The sequence below is a fragment of the Polypterus senegalus genome, chromosome 10 (genome assembly GCF_016835505.1).
Source record: "Polypterus senegalus isolate Bchr_013 chromosome 10, ASM1683550v1, whole genome shotgun sequence".
NCBI classification, from domain to species: Eukaryota; Metazoa; Chordata; class Cladistia; order Polypteriformes; family Polypteridae; genus Polypterus; species Polypterus senegalus.
The window spans coordinates 158244724-158269175 of record NC_053163.1 but is presented as its reverse complement, the minus strand read 5'-3'; the positions used below and the strand labels follow the sequence as shown (position 1 = coordinate 158269175).

The following is a 24452-nucleotide window of genomic DNA, read 5'->3' as shown; positions in this document are numbered from 1 at the left end:
TAATTAACTTCTTGTGAATTCATTTTAATTGACTTGTTTTCTTAAGGTTTGATCCCCTGAATTTCTTCCTCGTTCCTCTGAATTGCTTCATCCTTTTCCTTAAACAGAAATGAAATGTGAAGTGAGGGAGCGAACAGAAGACCAACTAAGTCAGCACCTCAAACTCCAACCAATTTCACTCCAACCAGTTACTCCATCAGGCATCGAGTCTCATTGTTAATTAAGCCCGTTCTTTAGTTCTGTGGCTTGTTGCTGCTCTCACTGTGCAATGGCAGACATTTCCAGAATTGTTGATTTTCTCTTTTCTGTTAAAATGTTTAGGGGAGCTGAGCAGATCGACATTCCTGAGACCTTCCTGTTTCTTTATTGTCAGATATGGTATGATGGACAATGTTGGTTATGTTTTGCTGGTCCTGTTTTGGCTCATTTTGTATCTCCTTATTGTTTGGCAGCTAATTAAGGAAGAATAAACAATTGAGGGGTCTGAGTCTTCAAGAGCAAGTCAAGTAGAATGAATTCAAAAGAAGTTCATTAGCAGCAAAAACAGGTCACTGATTAAGAATAGGGTTAGAATGAAAACCTGCAGCCACTGTGGGCCCTCCAGGACCGGAGTTGGGGACCCCTGCTCTCGAGCGCCTCTTTCACTTGCACCCTTTGGCTCAGAAACTCATCAGCACATCGTCATCTCATAACAGGCTTGAGTTTTTCGAGTTTGGTGTTTTTCCGACCTGCCGTTTTAGCTCCAGACCGTCCCCTCAGACACACACACCCGTCATCACGTTATCGATGCTTTCGGTATCAGGGGACCCTAAAAAAGTCGAGATCTGAAAAAAAAAAAGTTTTTGACGAATCTAAAGGTTTCGCTCCTCCCCCATAGATGATAGTGATCGTTGGGGGGGCGCAAAGCAATAAAAGACTTAAAACGTACGGAATTCGCCCACTTTGAAGAAGCTAAGGCTTCAGTTTAAGAAATCGGGTCTTTTACATTTCGGAGGCAGATTTGTGACAACAGAAGTAAACTGGGAATCATCCATTTGATCAGAGATTCAGTTTCCTTTGTTCTTTCGGGGTAAGGATACATTTCTTGCTCTCTTTGTCCACCATAGGTGGTATAATGGCAGCCCCCCCACTCAGTTCTGCTCATTATTCTACTTTTGTAATTCTGTTTTCTTTTTTCTGTGGTTATGTCCTGTAATGACAGACAGATTTATGCCCAAATTAAGACTACAGTAATCCCTTGTTATATCGCGCTTTGACTTTCGCGGTTTCGCGGATTTTATATGAAAGCATAACTAAATATATAACACGGATTTCTCGCTGCTTCGCGGGTTCTGCAGACAATATGTCTTTTTACTTCCTGTACGTGCTTCCTCAGTTGGTTTGCCCAGTTGATTTCATACAAGGGACGCTATTGGCGGATGACTGAGAAGCTAACCAATCAGAGCACGCAGTTAAGTTCCTGCCTGCTGAATGCGGTGTTAACCAGGAAGTCTCGTCTCACTCATTCAGCATCAACGTGTTTCGCTGTGTAAAGAGTTGTGCTCATTTGTGTTTATCTTTGTGCATAGTCAAGCCCTTCATTATGGCTCCAAAACGATCTGCTACTGCTTCAGGGGCCGTGCCCAAGCGCCAAAGGAAGATGTTACGATTGCCGAAAACGTAAATGTTTTGGATTTGTTGAAGGCTACGATTCTTTTTATTTAAAAAGTAGGAAAGGAATATAAGATCTACGGCCGCAGTGTCCTTTTAACCAGGGTGCAAAACAAGTGGATGTAATAAGACGGTAGTCTGGATGGAATCTGCTTTAGGGATTTGGATTGAAGAAGAACAACGGCGGTGCTTCACAATCGCCTGAAGAGGCTCCTTTAAGGGCTGTAACGCTCTCCTTTGTTGTGCAGTAAAACTAAACTCGTTATCGGACAAGTCGTCGTGTCATTGTTGGTGAGTAACCATAATTAATTTTCTACTTACAGTACTTAGTACATGTACGTACGTTTAGTGTCACTGTACACACATTTACTGTATACTATTTTTCTTGCATTGTACGTATTTATTGCTGGTGGCCTGTCTATCGTAATGGCTGTAACATATGCGATATTGGAGCCTTCGATATCTTTAAAATAATATTTAGGTTTTACTGTATATAAACAGTGTGTTTATATACATAATTTCAATGAATCTTACCTAATGTCTAAGAGAATACAAAGGGATTATACTGTATAACTCTGCGGGGAATATTTATAAACAGTGTGGGAGAGTTTATAAGGGCTTAAAATATATAAAAATAACCATAGAAACATATGGTTTCTACTTGATTTTCACCTATCGCGGGGGGGTCTGGAACGCAACCCGCGATCAAGGAGGGATTACTGTATTTTTTTCCTAAATGACGCCTACTTTTCACTAATTACATTCCATGCTGTTATCGTAGCCTACAGAGTGAGAATCACGGCGAGTGGCAGCGTAGCAGAAAGAGCCCTTGGGGAGTTTCCATGCACTTTGTTTTTTGAAATAGCAATAAAATCTGAACCAAACTGATTAGACTACATTGCAATTTTAACAAAAGTCTCCGTAACCTCTGAACGCGTGATTGGTTGAAAATTGATGACTGAAACGTAGCAAACCAAATATCACATTTCTGATGAGGGACAAGTCGCTCTTACTGAGAAAATGGAAATAAGAAAACCAAAGAGAGCATTCTGTGACCAATTAATCTGTAAAGGCACGGAGAAAACGTAAAACTCACACGGTGCCGTGAGGCAGGAAAGACAGCTCTGTGTCACCACACTGTCTTACTAAACGTCATCCTAATTAAACTTACAGTCCTGGACGGCATTATTGGCACCCATGAAATTTAAAGGCAACATGTAGAATAGCAGGTCAGGTCAGGTCAGGTTGGGCAGCCTGCACTGGTACAGCGGGTTGCACCCACCACATGATGAAACAGCTTAGGATCCCAGTTGGCAACCCCCAGGCAGACATACAGTCCAGTCCCACACCCAGGAAATGACTATCTGACACAGGCAGGTGTTACAGGGGCGTCCCCTAGGCCTGGTCCAGCCGCTCAACAATGAGGATCACCCTCGGGTAATGGCGACATGGCGTAGTGCTGTAACTGACGCTCCCTCACAATGCAGCTCATGTGATTCATTGGGGACTCCATGAGCAACACAAAGTCAAATCAGCGGGACCCAAGGATTCTCCGAAGAGACACACGTGAAGGAGTCCAGTCTTCATCTCAGGTCACTGGATAGCAGCCATGTCTCACAACCAGGGAGCACCAGGACTCTAAGGACTTGGACCTTGGTCCTTTTGCAGAGATGTCAGGAGCACCACACATCCCTTTACAGTGACCTCATGACCCCCCATGCTCTCCCAATCTCTATCAAGTAAAGTTTCTTTGACTATATTTTCTGAAATCATTAGATCTGTAGCTATTGGGGTTCTAGCCATTAATGTTGTGTTCTCCTATGTCCCTGGAGTTTTGTGGGTGGGGCTCCAGAAGGCGGGGCCAACCTTACATCACCACCCTGACACTCCCCTCTGGCTATTTAAGCCCAAGGACATGAGAGCTCAGCAGTGCGACGTTGAAGTCTTTAAAGTTTTGTCTTTTGTTTGGAGTTTTCTGGTTGCCTAAGCTATTTGAGACATGGGGCCTTTTATAAGTCCAGATATTCTATGTAAGTGCCAAATATGATTTTCTGATACCTAGAGGTTTAAACTGAAATACAATTAAGAAGTATATAGATAGTGAAATAATAAATGCTTAACTTAAAATAATTTTTATTGATAATAAACTTAAAAATGCAAACTCTGGTAAAAAGAAAACAAAAGTTCTTTTAAAAGGCACAATGTACAAAGGTTTATTATCTAATATCTTGAAACATGGTATAAGGATTATGGAATTATATTAAGCTAAAATATTTTCTTTCTTGCCTTTGCCAGAGCAAAGTCACTGATGACATCATCAAAGACTTGGACATAAAGACTTGGACCTTCGTCCTTTTCTGCCACACACCCCTTTCCAGTGACCTCATGACCCCCCCATGCTCTCCCAATCCGTCTACTAACTTCATAGGAAGACTCGCCAGACTCACATGAATGTCACTGTCGAGGTCAGTAAACCTCTCAATGACGAGGTCGACACTCTCTCCGCAGATAGACCCCCTGCTGATGGCCGTGCCCAAGAGGTCATTAAAGGCCTGGCTCTTTGCTTTCTATCAGGACCCTCACAAGCCCAGACGCTGAGACCCCTCACTCAGTCTCTCAAGAGCCCCGATCAGAGCTTTATTGACTTCCAAAATGATCTCAACATCGTCAACAAAGTCAAGATCATTGAATCTTTCTTCACCAACAGATGCCCCCCCCAGTCGCTGGACCCCCCGACCTTGCACAACACCCAGTCCATGCAAGCATTGAACAGAATAGGAGCAGAACAGACCCCTGATGGACCCCTGAATCAACTGGGAAAAACGCAGAGGGTCTGCCTCCATTCTGCGCCACAGGGACCTCATGACCCCCATGCTCGCCCAATCCGTCAACTGACTTCATAGGAAGAGTCACCAGAGTCACATGAACCTCCTGGAGAGAAATGAATGGAGTGAAACAGCTGTGGTCTATGGACACTCATGTTTGGTACAGAACTGCAAAGGATGAAACAACAAATATAATAAATGAGAGGAAAAAAAAGAAACTAGAAGAACTGAAAGATTGCCATGGCGCTGGTATTAGCACGTTTTACATCAATGTGACCAAAAAAGAAATAAATTATTACATCGACTCATCTGAAAGAGGATCGCAGGAATCGTGGGGTAGAGGGGTCCTGTCATCGGATTGGCTGGCCCAGCACCGTGTCAGCTGTGGAATGGCCAATAGGGGGAGGCAGCTTGATGGCCGAGGTCTCCAGGACTCAGAACAAATCCAAATCATATTATGGGATATCATCTACTGTTGAATTCTGTTCTGTACTTGTAATATTTCTATTGTACTATTGTATTGAGGATGACATGTTCTGTTCTGTGCATTGCATTGTATTGACCCCCTTTTTTTGACACCCACTGCACGTCCACCCTACCTGGAGAGGGGTCTCTCTTTCCCGAGGTTTCTTCCATTTTATCCCTACAATGGTTTATTTCTTGTCTTCTTAGAGAGTCAAGGCTGGGGGGCTGTCAAGAGGCCCATTGCGGCACTTCTTGTGTGATTTTGGGCTACACAAAAATAAATTGTATTGTATTATATTGTATCTGGAAAAAATTAAATAATTAGACTGACCTGCAATAAAATGTAAGTGCCCACATGATTTGAATTAGCCAATGAACGATGACTTCGGTGCTTTAAAAATCCTCATGTTATTCCCTCTTCCTTTTTCACAACAGTGAAGACCAAGGAGCTCTCTGAGAACATCTATCATCATCAAACGCAAGGCTGCTAAGGGGTATAAGCAGGGCCGTCTTAACACGTGGGCACGCTGGGCAGTTGTCCAGGGGCCCAATGCTAATCTATGTATGTTGTGACTTGCTGAGGGGTTGTGTAGGTAGGGACCCCAGTGCTGTTAAGGTGGCCCTGGGTACAGGCCATCTGCAATGTCCTTGTTTCAACGGTGCACATCGTTATTAAGACGTTTGCTAAGCACAGAACTGTCAAAAACCTCCAAAGTCGTGGAGGAACGAGAAAAATGGATAAGAGAAATCGCCGATGGTTGGTGCAAACTGTAGAATAACACAAAACATAAAATAATCTAAAGACCTAAAAGGCTGAGCTATGACAATCTGGAGTCACAGGTTCGACACGCACTCTATGGTGCGCAACTATAAACCAAGAGGGGCTTTATCGGCAAAGGCCACTGCTGAAGACATGAAAAGGGAGAACGGATCTTTGCCAGAGTGTACCTGGACAAACCACAATCCTTCTGGGAAAACGTTCTGTGGACAGAAGAACCCAAACTACAGCTTGTTGGCACTGCACACTAGCAATTTGTTCATAGGCAGCAAAATTAAGCTAATAAGGGAAGAAAAATACAACATCCCACCTACAGCTAAGCGTGGTGGAGGCTTTGGAAAACATCTTACATCATACCAGTCCCAAAGGTATCACGTCCTGGTGAGCTGAATGACTTCCGGCCTGTTGCCCTGAGTCACATGTGATGAAGACCATGGAGCAGCTGCTGCTTCACCACCTGATGCCACAGGTCCATCATGCCCTCAACCCTCTGCAGTTTGCATACCAGGAGAAGGTGGCAGTGGAGGATGCCATCATCTACATGCTACACCGATCCCTCTCCCACCTGGACAGAGGCAGTGGTGCTGTAAGAATTATGTTCCTGGACTTCTCTAGCGCCTTCAACACCATCCAACCTCTGCTCCTTAGGAACAAGCTGACAGAGATGGGAGTAGATTCATACCTGGTGGCATCGGTGGATCGTGAACTATCTTACAGACAGACCTCAATATGTGGGTCTCAAGAACTGCAGGTCTGACATTGTGGTCAGTAGCACAGGAGCGCCGCAGCGGACTGGACTTTCACCGGTCCTGTTCAGCCAGCATACATCAGACTTCCAATACAACTCAGAGTCCTGACACGTGCAAAAGTACGCTGATGACACTGCTATGGTGGGCTGCATCAGGAGTGGGCAGGAGGAGGAGTATAGGAACCTAATCAAGGACTTTGTTAAATGGTGCGACTCAAACCACTTACACCTGAACACCAGCAAAACCAAGGAACTGGTGGTGGATTTTAGGAGGACCAGGCCCCTCATGGACCCCGTGATCATCAGAAGTGACTGTGCAGAGGGTGCAGACCTTTAAATAACTGGAAGTGCAGCTGGATTTTAAACTGGGCTGGACTGCCAACACTGATGCTCTGTGCAAGAGTGGACAGAGCCGACTATACTTCCTTAGAAGGCTGGCGTCCTTCAACATCTGCAATAAGATGCTGCAGATGTTCTATCAGATGGTTGTGGCGAGCGCCCTCTGCTACGCGGTGGTGTGCTGGGGAGGCAGCATAAAGAAGAGGGATGCCTCACGCCTGGACAAACTGGTGAGGAAGGCAGGCTCTATTGTAGGCACGGAGCTGGACAGTTTGACATCCATGGCAGAGCGACGGGCACTGAGCAGACTCCTGTCAATCATGGAGAATCCACTGAACAGGATCATCTCCAGACAGAGGAGCAGCTTCAGTGACGGACTTTTGTCACCATCCTGCTCCACTGACAGACTGAGAAGACCCCACACTATGTGACTCTTCAATTCCACCCGGGGGGTAAACGTTAACATTATATAAAGTTATTGTCTGTCTGTTATACCTGCATTGTTATCACTCTTTAATTTAATATTTTTCTTTATCAGTATGCTGCTACTGGAGTATGTGAATTAATAAAGTATCTATCTATCTATCTATCTATCTAATGTCCTACTGGAGGCCTTGACCGTATCACAGGAATCAGATCAGAGGATTACCACAGGATTTTTAGAGTGAAATGTGCCACTCAGTATCAGAAAATTAGGTTTGGGTCGGAGATTATGGGCTCTCCAGCAGCATAAAGACCCAAAACACACATCCAAAAGCACACAAGAGTGGCTGAAAAGGCAAAAAAAAAAAAAAATGGGCCGTTCTAAGGTGGCCTGCAATGAGTCCTGAAAATCTGGGAAAGGGAATCCTGCAAACATTCAAGAGCTTCAGCGAAATAAGAGAAAATTCTAAGTGACAGGGGAGCAAAGCTCATAGATGGCAACAAAAGAAAAACGTTTGGAGGTCGTGGTCGCTGCCAATGGCCGTGCAACCAAATATCAAGAAGGGCTGCCTTTATAACCGTCCATGTCATACTTCTTGTTTCATCTTTGAAATGAACACATGTAAGTCCAACAGTAATATTGTTTTGGTTGAAGTACTCTGGACATCCAATTAAAATATTCCGATGGTGCAAATCTGGTACATTCATTTCTGAAGATACAGACGTGGCCAAAAGTTTTGAGAATGACACAAGTGTTGGTTTTCACAAAGTTTGCTGCTTCGGTGTTTTTAGATAATACTAGGGGGCTTCAATCCCACTCACTTCGCTCACCAACCCCCCTGCCTACGCTGCGTGCCAGCAACTTCCCGTCCCTGTCGCTCGCGTTTGTGGATTTCACTTTCACCAAACAACAAAACTTTTAATTCTCGCGGATACGCCTCTTCATTGGGAAGAAACGCTACGTCTCCCTGATGGCAACACGAATTAGACGATCTACAAGTCTCAGGCTTAAAGTTTAAAGGCGAACAATAACTAAATACTTCTGTCATATCACCTGTGTCCATATATTTGATCTCTTTTCGCTTTTACCTTTTCGTCAGTATCGCATTGAATTTTGATTCCATGTTTGGAATGCCATCGTGACAACACAACATATAACTGCCCCTGAGTGAATCTCGTTTCTTTCTCTCTACACGAACTGTGTCTGACAATAGCATTCACTCAAATGGGAGATGATTGAACCGTGTGCGTGGTTATGTGCGCAGGACTTTTCCAAATCTCTTTTGCCTCGCGGAGCTTGAAATTTTCTCTTGCAGGATTTCACTTTCACCAAACAACAAATCTTTTACTTTTCACGGATACGCCTCTTCATTGGAAAGAATCATTACCTTTACCTGATGGCAACACAAATTAGACGATCTACAAGTCACCAACTTAAAGTTTAAAGCCGAACACTATATTCGATCTCTTTTTGCTGTTTCGTTATTTCCCCAAGTAATAATTTATACTTGTTTGCGCTAATGCGATCTTTACTATCATTTTTTTGAGACTTTTGAATTTTCATACTTCCAGTATCTCTAACCTGCTCTGCATGTCTATCGCACCAACGTTTTTGAATTTTTTACGATATTCTACTTTGTCATCTACTCTTTGTCTTTTATTTCTGGCCTTGGGTGTGGTTAAATCTCTTGGTACAAAGTCTCATCTCGCAGGACGTGAAAGTGTCTCTCTGAGAAAGTCATGTCTTGTCTCTCTTCCCATCCATTATCCAGCCCGCTATATCCTAAATACAGGGTCATGGGGGGTCTGCTGGAGCCAATCCCAGCCAACACAGGGTGCAAGGCAGGAAACAAACCCCGGGCAGAGTGCCAGCCCACTACAGGGCATCTCTGTTTTCAAGATATTTTTTTTTATTGTAATAGTGAGTCTTCTCCTTCTCTCCTCCTCCAATGCTGCTGCTTTGCAGTAAGGAGACTGTGGAAGATTGTGGGTTCGCTTCCCGGTTCGCTGTGTGGATAGTGCTTTGAGCACTGAGAAAAGCACTATATAAATGTAATGAATAATAATAATTATTATTATTATTATTAAGTCTGGGGTGGGCTGGCACCCTGCCTGGGGTTTGTTTCCTGCCTTGCACCCTGTGTTGGCTCCAGCAGACCCCTGTGACCCTGTAGTTAGGATATAGCGGGTTGGATAATGGATGGATAATAATAATAATAATAATAATAATACTGCGGTGGGTTGGCACCCTGCCCAGGATTGGTTCCTGCCTTGTGCCCTGTGTTGGCTGGGATTGGCTCCAGCAGACCCCCGTGACCCTATTCGGATTCAGCGGGTTAGGAAATGGATGGATAATAATAATAAGTTGCATTTATAGAGCCACTTTCACAAACCCAAGGTTGCTTAACATGTAGATGGAAGAAAAAAGACCACACAGAAGACAAAAGTTTGTCAAAAAGGAAAGTTTTGAGTTGACATATAAAGGTGGAGGAAGACGAGCAAACTCAGAGAGACTGAGGAAGAGGGGCCATGACACTGATGGAGCTGCCCCCCCCAAGGTGGGGTGTCTGGTGCGGGGGACCGGAAGAAGACGACTGCACGAGGACCTGAGAGAGCGACGACGAGTGCATGGAGCTGAATGAGGTAGAGGTGGGCAAAGGTTATGGAGGGCTTTGAAGGTGAGAAGCAGAATCTTGAATGTAATCCTTGATGGAACCGGCAACCAGTATGGAAAATAAAAGGTCATGGATTAGCACAAGTTGATAGAAACTTAATATGAACTTCTATGGGAATTTAACTTAATGTCAACTTTAATGAGAATCAAGTATGCTAAGCAGTTAATCAATAAAGGCATATGCCATATTTCTTTTTAGACAAAGATCAGAGAAGAGCCACCAACATGTAATAAATCAAGGGGCCAGAGGACGGGATAAGGATGGACAGGGATCAGTCTGAGGTCGGGGAAGGGGAGTAGGAAATAATGCTGAATGACAAGATAGAAGAAATATTGGTGGCCGCAGGAAAGGCCTGAGAAGGGACAACTGGAATGGGGAGTCGGGGTAAGCAGCGAATGAGCTACTTCAAGCGAGGCCAAGGTGATCAGAAATGGATATACAGTACATACTGTAACTTTCGGCTTGTTCGGGGCTCAACTTGATTGGGTTGAGTCCACCTTATCGTTTATTGCAATAAAACTGATTACTCTGTTCACCTATCCTTCGACTCCTAGAGCCTTCTTTCCGGTGTATCTTGCGCTTCGACACCAGTGAAGTTGGGAGAGAACAGGGGACGCTTTGTGTGGCTGTGGAGTTCTGAATGTCCTGTAGCCTCGGTAAAGACTCTGCTGGGAGGACGATGGAAAGGGAATTACAGTAATCAATATGAGACATTATGGGACATTGCGATCTGCAGCAATAGTAGGGAGCAGGTTGAGGAGACCCTGGAGAGGTGGAGATCTGCTCTGGAGAGGAGAGGAATGAAGGTCAGTAGGACCACCACGACAGAATACATGTGTGTGAATGAGAGGGAGGGCAGAGGAATGGTGAGGATGAGGGAGTAGAGTTGGCGAAGGTGGATGATGGAGTTTTCTGGTCACATTTTGTATCTCATTATTGTTTGACTGCTAAATAAGGAAAAGAAACAATTCAGGGCCCTGGGTATTCAAGAGCAAGACAATTAAAATGAATTCAAAAGAAGTTCATTAGCAGCAAAGAAAAAGGGTTAGAATGAAAACCTGCAGCCACTGTGGCCCACCAAGGACTGGAGTTTTGAGATCCCTGCATTAAGTTACGCTTTCCAGCATCTGAAACTTAATTTCTGATGTTGCATATGAAATATTATTTATATAACACACGCTAAAAAAGCTTCTTAGCGCCTGAGGCTTCCTTATAAAGCACATGTAAGTTTAAAAGCGTCAACCTTTGGAGTTACAGATAAACAGATATGTTCATTTCTAGGGTTATATAAACCTCAGGAAGTCAAAACTAATTCAGTTATTAGAATAATGTTTATATCATAAAAATGATGTTTTAGAGGAAAACCAATAATATGGAGTCAGATGAACAGGCCGTCGATGGTCAGGAGATGCGAGGCTGTAGTGGAACTGACTGACATGAAGCTAAACATGGGTCCAAACTCATAACCAGGACAAAAGGCCTACATGTCCAACATTTTCAATCACCAAAACTGTGATAAGAGATAAATGTATCAATCCAGCGGCATCATTCAATATCTTTGTGAAATAACGAAACAAGCCTCCATATAGTGACATAATATAAGCAATCGCATCTTTCACTTTTTTTCAGTTATTATTGTCTAGAGAACAAAGACAGCAACTCAACAGTCCACGTCAATGACGGCTCTTGCCGATTACTTTCCGATTTGAGTCCCTGGTCCTGAAAGGTGCCGAGGAAGAAGACAAGCAAGGAAGTGAAGCGCACAGCCGGTTTATTTTAGAACGCAGGTTCAGGAAGTACAGCGGGGAAAATAAGTATTGAAGACGTCAACATTCGTCTCAGTAAATAAATTTCTAATGGGGCTATTGACATGAAATTTACACCTGATGTCGGTAACAACCCAAGTAATCCACACATACAAAGAAATCAAAACAAATAAGCCCATACATTAAGTTATCTATACTAATAAAAGGCAAAGCCCTCACTCACTCATCACTAATTCTCCAACTTCCCGTGTGGGTGGAAGGCTGAAATTTGGCAGGTTCATTCCTTACAGCTTCCTTACAAAAGTTGGGCAGGTTTCATTTCAAAATTCTACACGTAACGGTCGATAACGGTAAACAACGTCCACCATGTTGAACTTTCTTATTTATGGCCCCGTCTTCACGAAATTTGGTAGGCAGCTTCCCTGCACTAACCGAAACCGATGTACATACTTATTTCGATGGTATGATGCCACTGTCGGCCGCCATATTGAACTTTCCAACGTCACTAATTTTCCAACTTCCCATGTAGGTAGAAGGCTGACCCCATCTTCACGAAATTTGGTAGGTGGCTTCCCTGCGCTAACCAAAACCGATGTACATACTTATTTCGGTGGTATGACGCCGCTGTCGGCCGCCATATTGAATTTTCCAAACATCACTAATTCTCCAACTTCCCGTGTAGGTAGAAGGCTGAAGTTTGGCAGGCTCATTCCTTACAGCTTACTTACAAAAGTTAAGCAGGTTTCATTTCGAAATTCTACATGTAACGGTCATAACGGTCAACAACGTCCGCCATGCTGAACTTTCTTATTCATGGCCCCATCTTCACGAAATTTGGTAGGCGGCTTCCCTGCGCTAACCCAAACCAATGTACGTACTTATTTTGGTGGCGTGACGCCATTGTCAGCCGCCATATTGAACTTTCCAACGTCACTAATTCTCCAACTTCCCATGTAGGTAGAAGGCTGAAATTTGGTACTTATTTCGGTGGTATGATGCCACTGTCGGCCGCCATATTGAACTTTTCAACGGTTTTTGTTACCTATGGGCCCATCTTCAAGAAATTTGGTACGCGGGTTCCCAATGCTAACTGAATCCTACTTACGTACATATATACGTCCATAGCCTGCAGCTCGGTCACCAAGTGAGGTGGCGTTGGGTCCCCCATCCCACGTTGTTGGCTGCTTGCCTATATAAGGCCGTCCGTCACTCCGGTCTCTACATTCCCTTACTTGCTTCGCCACGGGATTCACGTCTCCCTGCTGATAACTACAGCCTTTTTATTTAATCCACGGCTTCTCCGCTCTTTTATTGTTCATTTATTACGCTTATAGTTATTGTGTAGGTATTTTAGACTTACTTTACATTGTTCAGGTCCCCATTTCCTTTATCATTCCCACCGTACCCCCATTACCATGTCTATCGAGGTGATCACCATCGATCAAAGAACTGTCACTTACCGAGTGGTTTCCATGCCCGGAGATGGCACCTGCCTTTTCCATTCTCTTTGTTACATATTGCACGGCCATATCAGGCTCACTCTTGATATCCGGAGGAACATTGTGTCTTATGTATTGAATGACTGGACAGGTTCAAGGTGTGGACTGATGACGGTACAGGAGATAATTAGACTACACAGGAGCACTAGAAGAGTGAAATGCTTAAGCCCTTCACCTATGGTTCTGCATGTGAGTTGATGGCTGCCGCTGAATTGTTCAGTTGTCATTTTCAAGTGTACCAAAATGGCCAAATATTTTACACCTTTCGACAACCGCCAATGCCTCTTAAACATCTTAGATTGACAGGTGACGATTTCAGTAGTGGACACTTTGATGTTTATGGATGTTTAAACTCTCAAAAGCTGGATGTGATTTTATCGATGAAACTGGTTGTGTGCTTACAGCGCTTGACAGATGCCGAATGTCACTTCAACACAACAAGTCCTACAAATACTGTCGTCATTGAAACAAACCATGAAACTCAAACCGATTATGACAGCAGCAATCCAAGCTGTGAGATTTGAGACAAGATTACTGTTCACATGGCCGACTGTACGTTACATGCTCAAGAGTAAGCTCAGCGCACAGCTTGGTCAGATTACAACCGGAGGGCCGAACTCGCAATGTGGTATACAAAGAGATCTTTCACAAATAGTTATTGATATATTTTCCCGCAGTTTAAAAAGGTTTAATTTTCTTCTTAATAAAAATTTTAAGGCAGTACTTCACCGCTGCGAAGCGCAGGTATTTTGCTAGTGTGTAATAAAGTGGAATGACACGGGGAATAAGTATTGAACACATGAAGAACAGGAGGTGCAAAAAAGCCTGGAAAGACAAGAAAGCAGCTGACTTCTGTCAATCCTGAGAGCCCCCCGTCAGTACAAATGAATATCCGCTGCTTTAGTCCTCATTGATGGCCTAGAAAAGGGTTTCTCATTCCCAAGGTATCACACAAGAAGTATCTCATGATGGGGAAAAGCAAAGAGCTCTCTCAAGACCTTCACAGCCTTATTGTTGATGGCATCGGTGACAAGATGTATTTCTAAACTTCTGAATGTACCAGTGAGCAAGTGGAAAGAACATCATGTCACCATAAACTGGCCAAGACCAGGCCCTCCTCGCAAGATTTCTGACCGAGGAGTCAAAAGAAGAATCAGAAGAGCCAAAGACCACTCGCCGAGAGCTTCAGAAAGACCCGAGGCCTCATGTATAACGCCGTGCGTAGAACTCACAGTATAACATGGCGTAAGCACAAAAGCAGGAATGTGCGTACCCATAGAAAAATCCAGATGCATAAATCTGTGCATACGCAAACTTCCACGTTCTTCTGCTACATAAATCCCGGTCAGCGTGAAAAGTAACGCACGTACACGTGCCTGCTGTCCCACCCCCAACTCCTCCCAGAATTACACCTCTTTGAATATGCAAATCAATATAAATAGCCCTTAAGCTCAGCCTTCTGTGAAAAGACAATGGGAAAAGTACGAGGAAAAATAGAAGAATTTCAGTGAATACCAAGTGGAGGCAAAGGAAAAATGTACTATTTGTTGATTTAAACAGTGGAATAACAACAAAAGGAAGTTGGTCGAGTGACATAGCGTGTCGGAGAAATTCAAAAGCTCAAGTTCACAAAGTCGCACAGTGTCTGAAATAAAAAAGAAGTTGTCAGTTATCAAAGTCGCCATGAAAAGCTGAGTCGTAGCCCACCGTCTGAGTGTCATAAGAAAGCTTATTAGGGTACAGAGAAAAAAAAAATATAGGGACACAGTAGGAAAAAAGCAGGAAATGTCAACTTTAATTTTGAAATTTCCACTTTAATCACATAATTTACTTTGTCATTAAAGTAGAACATCATAAACTTCATCTTAAAATCATTTACTAGTTTCTCAAATCCCATCGTAATTAAAGTAGCACGTTAAATGCTTTGTTTTGTATGTGATCTTCTACTCGTATGTGCTCTATGTCTGTGAATCACTACGTGCTTCTTAAACCGGCTCTCTTCCTCCAACAGGACACAGAATCCATGACATTCGTGATATTACAGCTCTCTGAATAATTAAAATACTGAGATGTATACTTGATATCATTTTCATGATGATCGGAGTTAAAGCATGTTATTAAACATGGAAACACGGTGGCGCAGTGATTGTTCATGTCTCACGCAAGATGCTTGCTGCGCCGTGCGCGGCCTTCAATGAAATAATTTATTGCAGCAGTGCTGTCTCTTTCAAATGTACTAACCCCTAATTCCGTCCTTACTTTTCTTTCTCCAAATACCGAATTGCCACACAATCAGCTCTGTAATAAAACAGCAAATCTTCAAAACTTTTAAGGAACATTGAAATATTTTCGTAGTACGTGTTTAATTATTCTATCCATCTATCCTGCCAGCAAGAATACAGCGCAAGGCAGGAACAATCCCTGAACGGAGCGCCAGCTCCTGGCTAGCGATGTGGCACCATGTCCTCACATGTTCAATTATTAACAATCTAGATTATTTAAATGAAGTTAAAGTTTAATCTGTATAATAAACATATTTTGCTGCATTTCATCTTAAAAATGATAGTCATTATATGTAAATACGCACTTTATAAAGTGGCTCAGGTTGTGTAATATTTTAACTGTATCGCATGTTTACAGTGAAGCGATTGTATTTATAAGTACAGACAGCTCTACAAGGAGCACTTGATGGACTGACTGAGTGCGTTTTGAGTTCTTGGGATGAAACTGTTTGTGAACCACGAGGTCCGTACAGGAAAGGCTCTGAAGAGTTTGTCGTATGGGTGCAGTTCAAATAGACAGCATGGCTGAGGCAGCGTGTGCTTGATGCTGTATACTGATAATTCTCTTTCTCAGCTTTTGTAGATCTTTGATTCCCCACTCAGATACAATGATACTGTATAAATACTCTGAGTGGTGCAGTGAGAGTAATATGGAAAAAGATGATCCGCTGTGGCAACCCCTAATGGGAGCAGCTGAAAGAAGAAGAAGGTGCAGTGAGAGTAACAACGCTAAAGCAGTTATTGTATTTAGAATAGTTTGACCATTCTGTGGGCCATTACATTGTTACAAGTTAAATACAATCAGACGCATTAAACTAATAAACAACATGCAGTTAGTTTCACTGTATTTATAAAGTCGCGTCAGGAATGTGGATCTGAAAAAGAAAGGGAAACCACACAGGAACAGTAGCACTGCTTTGACGCTGGGTGCCGCCAGTCTGCAAAACCAAGTGGAGAACTTGCGTACGCCAGGGTATGCGGTACCATGGAAATGTGCGTGGCTTTACACCAAGTTTAGGTTTCATACATCGTGATTTGAGTGTTGAAACATTCGTACGTAACATTTTTGTACGTACACATTGTTAATACATGAGCTCCCTGGAATTAGCAGGTCCAGTTGTTTCAAAGAAAACAGTAAGTAATGCACTCCATGACCTCTATGAACGCTCACCACGCAAGACTCCACTGCTGAAGATAAAGCATGTTAACGCTCGTTTAAAGTTCACTGCACAACATTTGGATAAGCCATTCAAACACTGGGAGAATGGAATCTGGTCAGATGATGGATGTCACTGCACACACCATGTTTGGGGGATAAATGGCACTGCACATCATCCCCAAAACACCACACCAACAATGAAGTTTGGAGGTGTGAACATCATGATGTGGGGCTGGCAGACTTCATAGAATTGAAGGAAGGATGAATGGAGGAATGTAGCGGGACATTCTTGAGAAGAATCTGCTGCCATCTACCAGGATGCTGAAGACACTTCAGCAAGACAAGGACCCCAAACACACAGCCAAGGAAACTCTCGGTTGGTTTCAGAGAAAGAAAATAAAGAAGCTGCTAGAATGACCCAGTCAGTCAGTCAGTCAACTTGAATCCAATTGAAAATCTATGGAAAGAACTGAAGATCAGAGTTCACAGAAGAGACCCCCCAGAACCTTCCAGATTTGAAGAGAGTTTGTGTGATAGAATGGGCCAAAATCACAGCTGAGCAATGCATGGGACTCGTTTCTCCACACAGGAGGCGCCTTGAAGCTGCCATCACCAACAAAGGCTTAAGTACTAAAGACTACGAAGTACGAAATACATTTCAGTAAGCGTGTTTAATTCTTACTCCCTGTGTCATTCCACTTTATTACACACAACTTAATTTATGGACTTCTTTGTTCTGATTTCTTTGTATGTGTGGATTACTTGGGTTGTTACCAACATCAGGTGTAAATTTCATATCAATAGCCTCATCAGAAATATATTTACTGAGAACGAAGTTGACGCGTTCAATTCTTATTTTCCCCCACTGTACAGAAGTATACACCATGATTGTGTAGAAATAACTTGAAAAATACCAAACATATCTTTTAACCCGTTTTAAGAATTCGGCCAATGTTCCCTTTTTTCATTCAGTCCTCATTCCACCCTTTGGGACTGTCCCACTACGACACCCCTCATGACGTGAACTCCTCAATGCCACACAGCCTTGACACACGTTACTTTTATTCATTTAACACATTTTATTGCTTAATGTCCTTGTCGCTTGTGCTCTCAACAGACTTGGGGTGATGACCACCACCTCTGACTTGCTTGGCTTACACTTTTTTTTGCACACTCTCTCTTCCGTCCCTCCTTCTCCATTAAGAGGTCACAGATCATCACTACGTAACAAGGAGCCACGACTTTGACAGAGACCTCATCCTCCACCCCCTTCCACGTCACTTTTAAGAACATACTTTAGATTTTGACATTAAAATGATTTTGAGCAGGACCCCCATTGGCAAACACTGATGGCACTCCATTAGAATGGCACAGACATGAAAATACTCAAGCGAGCTTTTGCCCAGCTTGCTGGAATAAAACAAAAGTTGAGCACCCAAAGCACCTCAAAGCGTTTAGTCACCATAAAATTGCTGGGGGTTCTTTTGGATGTCCCTCTTTCAGACTTGGTGACAGTTCTTCACCTTGCACCCTGGATGTCTTAATATCTGGCATATTCCATGCAGGCCCTTCAAGGTGAATCATCTGCGGCAAGAAGCAGACAAAAAACAACAAAACAGAGACGTGTGTGCGGCTCAAACAAGCATAAGGTCTCTGGCTGGTCTCGTTGTAAATTGGTCCACGCGGTTTGGTCCGATTTTTGGTCTCGTCCATCACAGTGAGGTTATCTCAATCCAATTGGAAGAAAACAACAACTGCAACTTCACTTAGAAGAGAAAGGAACGTTTAAAAAAAAAAAAAAAATACAACAATCCACCCAAGATGAAAAATCCCGGCCAACCAAATTGGAGAAAAACCTGGAAATAATAAATGAAAAGCAAAATAAAAAGGGGCCAAAAACTAAAAACAGGCAAACTGCTGCTGGATTTCTTCCAGATATGTACATGGCAGTATTTTCTTGAGTTTCCATTTTTGGCGTCTGCCCTTTACTCGGTCCATCAATCTTCGGAGCCATCTAGGATCCACACGTGCTAATCCCGTCACGGCTCAGCAAGCTCTCTTCAATTGTGCCACATCTTAGGTTTCGCTTCAGCGAGGAAGAGCCACGTTTATTTACGTTGAACACTTTTGAGTCACACGCTGCTTCAAAAAAGCGAAAGGAACAAAGCAAAACTACTCGATGGCTCTGGACCTTTCAGAAACATGTTGAGCAATACAAAAAAATAAATAGCAGAAACAAAGCAATGACAGCCTTTCTCAGGAAGCATGAACTCATCCACCATTTCCACTTCTGACATCGGGAGGCACTGAAGCTTCTGCACGTAATCTCGTCTGGCTGGTCAGCTGGCGATGGGTGGGCATGCAGTGGAAGATAAGAAGCCGGTCCCAGTCACCTGCAAGCTGCCCCAGGTTCCGTATATACTGTTGGCTTGGTCCACGATAACGTGTTTGTTTTTAATTGTTTTTTTTTTTTTGGTCACTTTATTAATAAACTTTTCCGGTCTTTAATTCCCCTTCTTTCATAAAAAGTTGAGATTTCCAAAACAGAAAACAAAAAAATATTCACAGTCTGATAAAAATAAAAAAAAAAACATGTCTGTAGAAAAATAGATGTGAATTTTTGAACTGGTTTCTTTTTTTTTTATCAAAATCAGTTTTTGGAATGTGTTGAGGATATTCATCTGGAAAAGAAAAATAGTAAAAATTATTATACAAAAGAAACATGTAATTCATCCATCCATCATCCAACCCGCTATATCCTAACTACAGGGTCACGGGGGTCTGCTGGAGCCAATCCCAGCCAACACAGGGCGCAAGGCAGGAAACAAACCCCGGGCAGAGTGCCAGCCCACTACAGGGCATCTCTGTTTTCAAGATATTTTTTTTATTATAATAGTGAGAATTCTTCTTCTTCTTCTTCCTCCTCAACAAACCCTGGGGCAGGGTGGCAGCCCACCGCAGGGCACACACACACACCCCACAAACCAAGCACACACCAGGGACAATTTAGAATCACCAATGCACCAAACCTGCATGTCTTTGGACTGTGGGAGGAAACCCACGCGAACACATGGAGAACATGCAAATACCACGCAGGGAGGACCCGGGAAACAAACTCAGGTCTCCTTACTGCGAGGCAGTAGTGCTACCCACTGCGCCACCGTGCCGCCCACATGTAAGTCAGCTAACTGGAAAAGCATACAGTGCTCTGCAAACGTACAGGCCCCTTTCTAATACACTCTATTTGTGTATTTTTATCAGATCTTTAGACAGCCGCAACATCAGATAAAGGGAACCCGAGTCAACGTACCTATGGCACCACTCCTAAACTGACACTTAAAGGAGATGTTCTGTATTTTTCACGTCAAAGTTATTTCTTGATAAACATAATACACCCTCACCAGCCACTTTATTAGGTACACCTCTTCAACTGCTTGTTAACGCAAATCTCTAATCAGCCAATCACATGGCAGCAATTCAATGTATTTAGGCCTGTAGATCAGGGGTCTCCAACCTTTTTTCCCCTGAGAGCTACTTTTACAAAATGAAAATGGCCGAGAGCTCCTCATGTTTTCTAACGTTTATTCTCACAGCTTATTTCAACCCAAACAAACTGAATACGCTTGTTTTGCCTGAACATTTACAAAATGTTGGTGTCCCCAACTCACATTCTGCATTAAAACATCACAAAAAATATTTAGTTTGCCTATGTGCATTTTGTACGTCTGTATGCATTTTCTAGCGTATCTCACACTATTGAATTAAAACATGAATGCTGTCAAAACAAAACAATGCAATTCAAAATCCACAGATGTGACTTCTTCATTTGTCATTTTGTTCCACGTCGCTGTGTCACTTTACTCACATGCCCAGTTGCATGTGGGATGTGTTTTTTAGTTAGTCAGATGACTGGCACTGAGGTTTATGGTGGAGTGGAGTCACTGAGGTTCACTCTTAAGGAGTCCGTGATGATGCTGGTCCCCCACAGACTCTCTCTTCCCACATGGGAGTCTGCTGAACCAACACCGTTGATAGTTCTGACTGAGATAAGCTGACAAATGAGGACAATTCTCAGATGATACCAGAGGATGGTGAAAAAAGTGCACAAGTGCTTTTATTAAAAAACAGTCACAACACAAGTAAAACCAACAAGTGTCCATTGTGCAGTGTTCTTAAAAAAAAAAAAAAAAAAGTACCTAAATAAATCCACAAAAAATCGTTTTGAAAAGTGGGGATAAAAATCAATAAATAAATCCGTTAAAATAACAGACTAACTCCTCCTGATCTCAGCCCACCTCCTTCTCATTCTCCCCGGCTCACCCACTGCTCGCGTAGCCTGCGGAGACTCGGCAGCCACAAGCTCCTTTCAGCCGAGGTCGGCTCTCCTCCCTTCTTTGTTCGCACTCACGGGGTCGCACCCTGGAAGCCTAGGGAGGACACCTACCTTGCTCGCCACACTCCACCCAGATATTCAGTGGAGCGAAGTAGTCCTTACAGCGCCACAGGTAACGCTCCTTTACTGGGCCTCAGCTCATACTACTTCCTAATTCTAGTTGGCCAGATGTATCGCCAAGACTGCCTTTAACGTCTTTTAACCTAATTCTATCTATCTTTTTCCTTTTCTTTGATTCCTCTCTTTTCTTATGTCGACGCGTATATATACAGTTGTGCATGAAAGTTGGTGAACCCTTTAGAATTTGCTATATTTCTGCATAAATATGACCTAAAACATCATCAGATTTTCACTAAATTTAACACTAGAAATACCAGAGCCTATGAAAAAACTTGTAAATCCGTCCCACCTTAAATCACTTCTTAAAATCGTTCACAACTCTCCACCAGCGTCCTTTGTCATCTAAATGTGCTGATAAAATCAGGCCGCACGCAGCCGGCTATTCCATCCCCCCCACCGACTTAGAACGTTCACAAACGTGCATTCTTATTATTCTTATTATGGTAATTCTAGTGTTAAAGAAAAAGGATCTATCAAAGTCTGCTCTTCACAACACATGTCTATGGAAGTGTATCATGGTACGAACAAAGAAAATTTCTGAGGACCTCACAAAAAGAGTTGTTGGTGCTCATCAGGCTGGAAAAGGTTACCAAACCATCTCTGAAGAGTTTGGACTCCACCAATCCACAGTCAGACAGATTGTGTACAAATGGAGGAAATTCAAGACCATTGTTACCCTCCCCAGGAGTGGTCGACCAACAAAGATCACTCCAAGAGCAAGGCACACGTGTAATAGTCAGCAAGGTCTCAAAGGACCCCAGGGTAACTTCTAAGCAACTGAAGGCCTCTCTCACATTGGCTAATGTTCATGTTCATGAGTCCACCATCTGCAGAACACTGAACAACAATGGTGTGTATGGCAGGGTTGCAAGGAGAAAGCCACATTGTTGCTCGTCTGCAGTTTGCTAAAGATCACGTGGACAAACCAGAAGGCTATTGGAAGAATGTTTTGTGGACGGATGAGACCAAAATAGAACTTTTTGGTTTAAATGAAAAATGTTATGTTTGGAGAAAGGAAAACACTGCATTCCAGCATAAGAACCTCATCCCATCTGTGAAACATAGTGGTGGTAGTATCATGGTCTGGGCCTGTTGTGCTGCATCTGGGCCAGGACGGCTTGCCTTCAGTGATGGAACAATGAATTCTGAATTATATCAGAGGATTCTAAAGGAAAATGTCAGGACATCTGTCCATGAACTGAATCTCAAGAGAAGGTGGTTCATGCAGCAAGACAACGACCCTAAGCACACAAGTCGTTCTACCAAAGAATGGTTGAAGAAGAATAAAGTTAATGTTTTGGAATGGCCAAGTCAAAGTCCTGACCTTAATCCAATCGAAATGTTGTGGAAGGACCTGAAGCGAGCAGTTCATGTGAGGAAACCCACCAACATCCCAGAGTTGAAGCTGTTCTGTACGGAGGAATGGGCGAATTCCTCCAAGCCGGTGTGCAGGAATGATCAGAAGTTACCAGAAACGTTTAGTTGCAGTTATTGGGGGGTCACACCAGACACTGAAAGCAAAGGTTCACATACTTTTGCCTCTCACAAATATGTAATATTCAATCATTTTCCTTAATAAATAAATGACCAAGTATAATATTTTTGTCTCATTTGTTTAACTGGTTTCTCTTTATCTACTTTTAGGACTTGAGTGAAAATCTGATGATGTTTTAGGTCATATTTATGCGGAAATATAGACATTTCTAAAGAGTTCACAAACTTTCAAGAACAACTGTACACCCACGTCTCCGTGGGCACAGCACCTTAATCACATGCCACCGGAAGCCAATGAAGCAATTGAAAACGATCGCACCCGCACTCACCCCAACTACCTCATTAACTCCCCGAGGTTGTGCTATCGCGCCCACGGAGAGTGACACAGCTTTATGGATTTAAAACCCGGCCCTTTTATTTTTTTAAGCTGCGGACCTGCTATACCACAGAGTCATTTCAATGTTCGTCTGTCAGTCCTGTTTGATTTCATGACATTCACGTCAGACTCACAGAGGTGTGGAGACCCAAACAAAGCAGACATTTTCAGAGCTGCTTGGTGAAGGTTCTTCTAGTTATCAGGCTCTACTTAGCTCCAGAAATGCTGTTGAGACTTTAACTGCACATTATTTTGAAGGTTTATTAATATATATCAAATCCAATGTCTCGCTGTCTATCTGTCCGCTTTTCATGTGAGAACTACTTCGCGGATTTACATCAGGTCTTTTTCTGTAATTTGCTTGAACATTCTGGTTGATTTTGAGACTTTTCTTGTTGTGCTATGTATTTGCTTGCGGTACCGATTTATTCGCGTGAACCAAAAAGAGAGGCAGTAGACTGAGGTGAGGGGGGCGGGGCCCTCCTAACTCATACACCAGCCTCGGGGCGTATCTTACCTTTGCTTAACTAGCGAATGAGAGAACTACTTCACGGATTTAGATCAGGTTTTACTCTAGAATTTGCTTGAACATTCTGGTTGATTTTGCGACTTCTCTCATTTCGCTATGTATCAGAGTTCGCTTTATTTGTGCGAATCCGAGAAACACGCAGCAGACCGAGGGGAGGGGCCTTCCTCACTCACTCGCCTGCTTTGGGGTGTGTCTCTTAACTCCTCTTAGCTAGCGAATGGGAGAACAATTGAATTCAACTTTGATATTTAAAATAAAGTGTTACTTAGGTCTTGATGAGTTTGAGTCCGGATATTCTCTTAAGTGTATGCCACATTGAAAAGACAGATTGCAATTCAGATTGTGGATCATGATTCTGTGTTAAAAGCATCGTGATATGATTTTTTGGAAAGATCGCCCACCCTTAATTTCACTAATCAAGTTTTCAAATTTATGTAGGATTCATTTACCCTTTGGCGAGCTACTTGGAAAGGGGTAATGAGCTACCGGCCGGCATCTCGTGAGCAACGTGTTGGAGACCCCTGCTGTAGGCCTCGTCAAGATGATCTGCCGAAGTTCAAACCGAGCATCAGAATGGGGAAGAATGAGGACTGATGTGACTTTGAACGTGCCAGACGGGCTGTTCCGAGTATTTCAGAAACTGCTGATCTACTGGGATCTTCACGCACAACCATCTGTAGGGCTAACTGAGAATGGTCTGGAAAAGGGAAAATATCCCGTGAGTGGCAATTTTGCTGGGCCTTATTGACGCCAGAGGTCAGAGGAGAATGGCCAGACTGGTTTGAGCTGATAGAAAGGCAACAGGAACTCAACTAAGCACTTGTTACAACCGAGGTGTGCAGAAGAGCATCTCTGAACGCACAGCACGTCGAACTTTGAAGCAGGTGGGCTACAGCAGCAGGAGACCACACCGGGTGCCACTCCACTCAGT

At 43.1% G+C, this 24452-nt stretch overlaps 1 protein-coding gene across 2 annotated transcripts in view; it reads right to left on the bottom strand.

Moving 5' to 3' along the window:
• Positions 1–24452, bottom strand: part of fam174c (family with sequence similarity 174 member C) — a 55844-nt gene that overhangs the window by 2734 nt on the left and 28658 nt on the right. The window contains exon 3 of one of the 2 annotated variants that reach the window (XM_039767127.1): positions 17262–19290. The exons of the other annotated variant lie outside the window; for it this stretch is intronic. Within the exon in view, the coding sequence (XP_039623061.1) occupies positions 19287–19290 (4 nt within the window). The 3' untranslated portion in view covers positions 17262–19286. Of the gene's footprint in view, positions 1–17261; positions 19291–24452 lie in introns of those variants that run through there. 2 annotated transcript variants of the gene reach the window in all.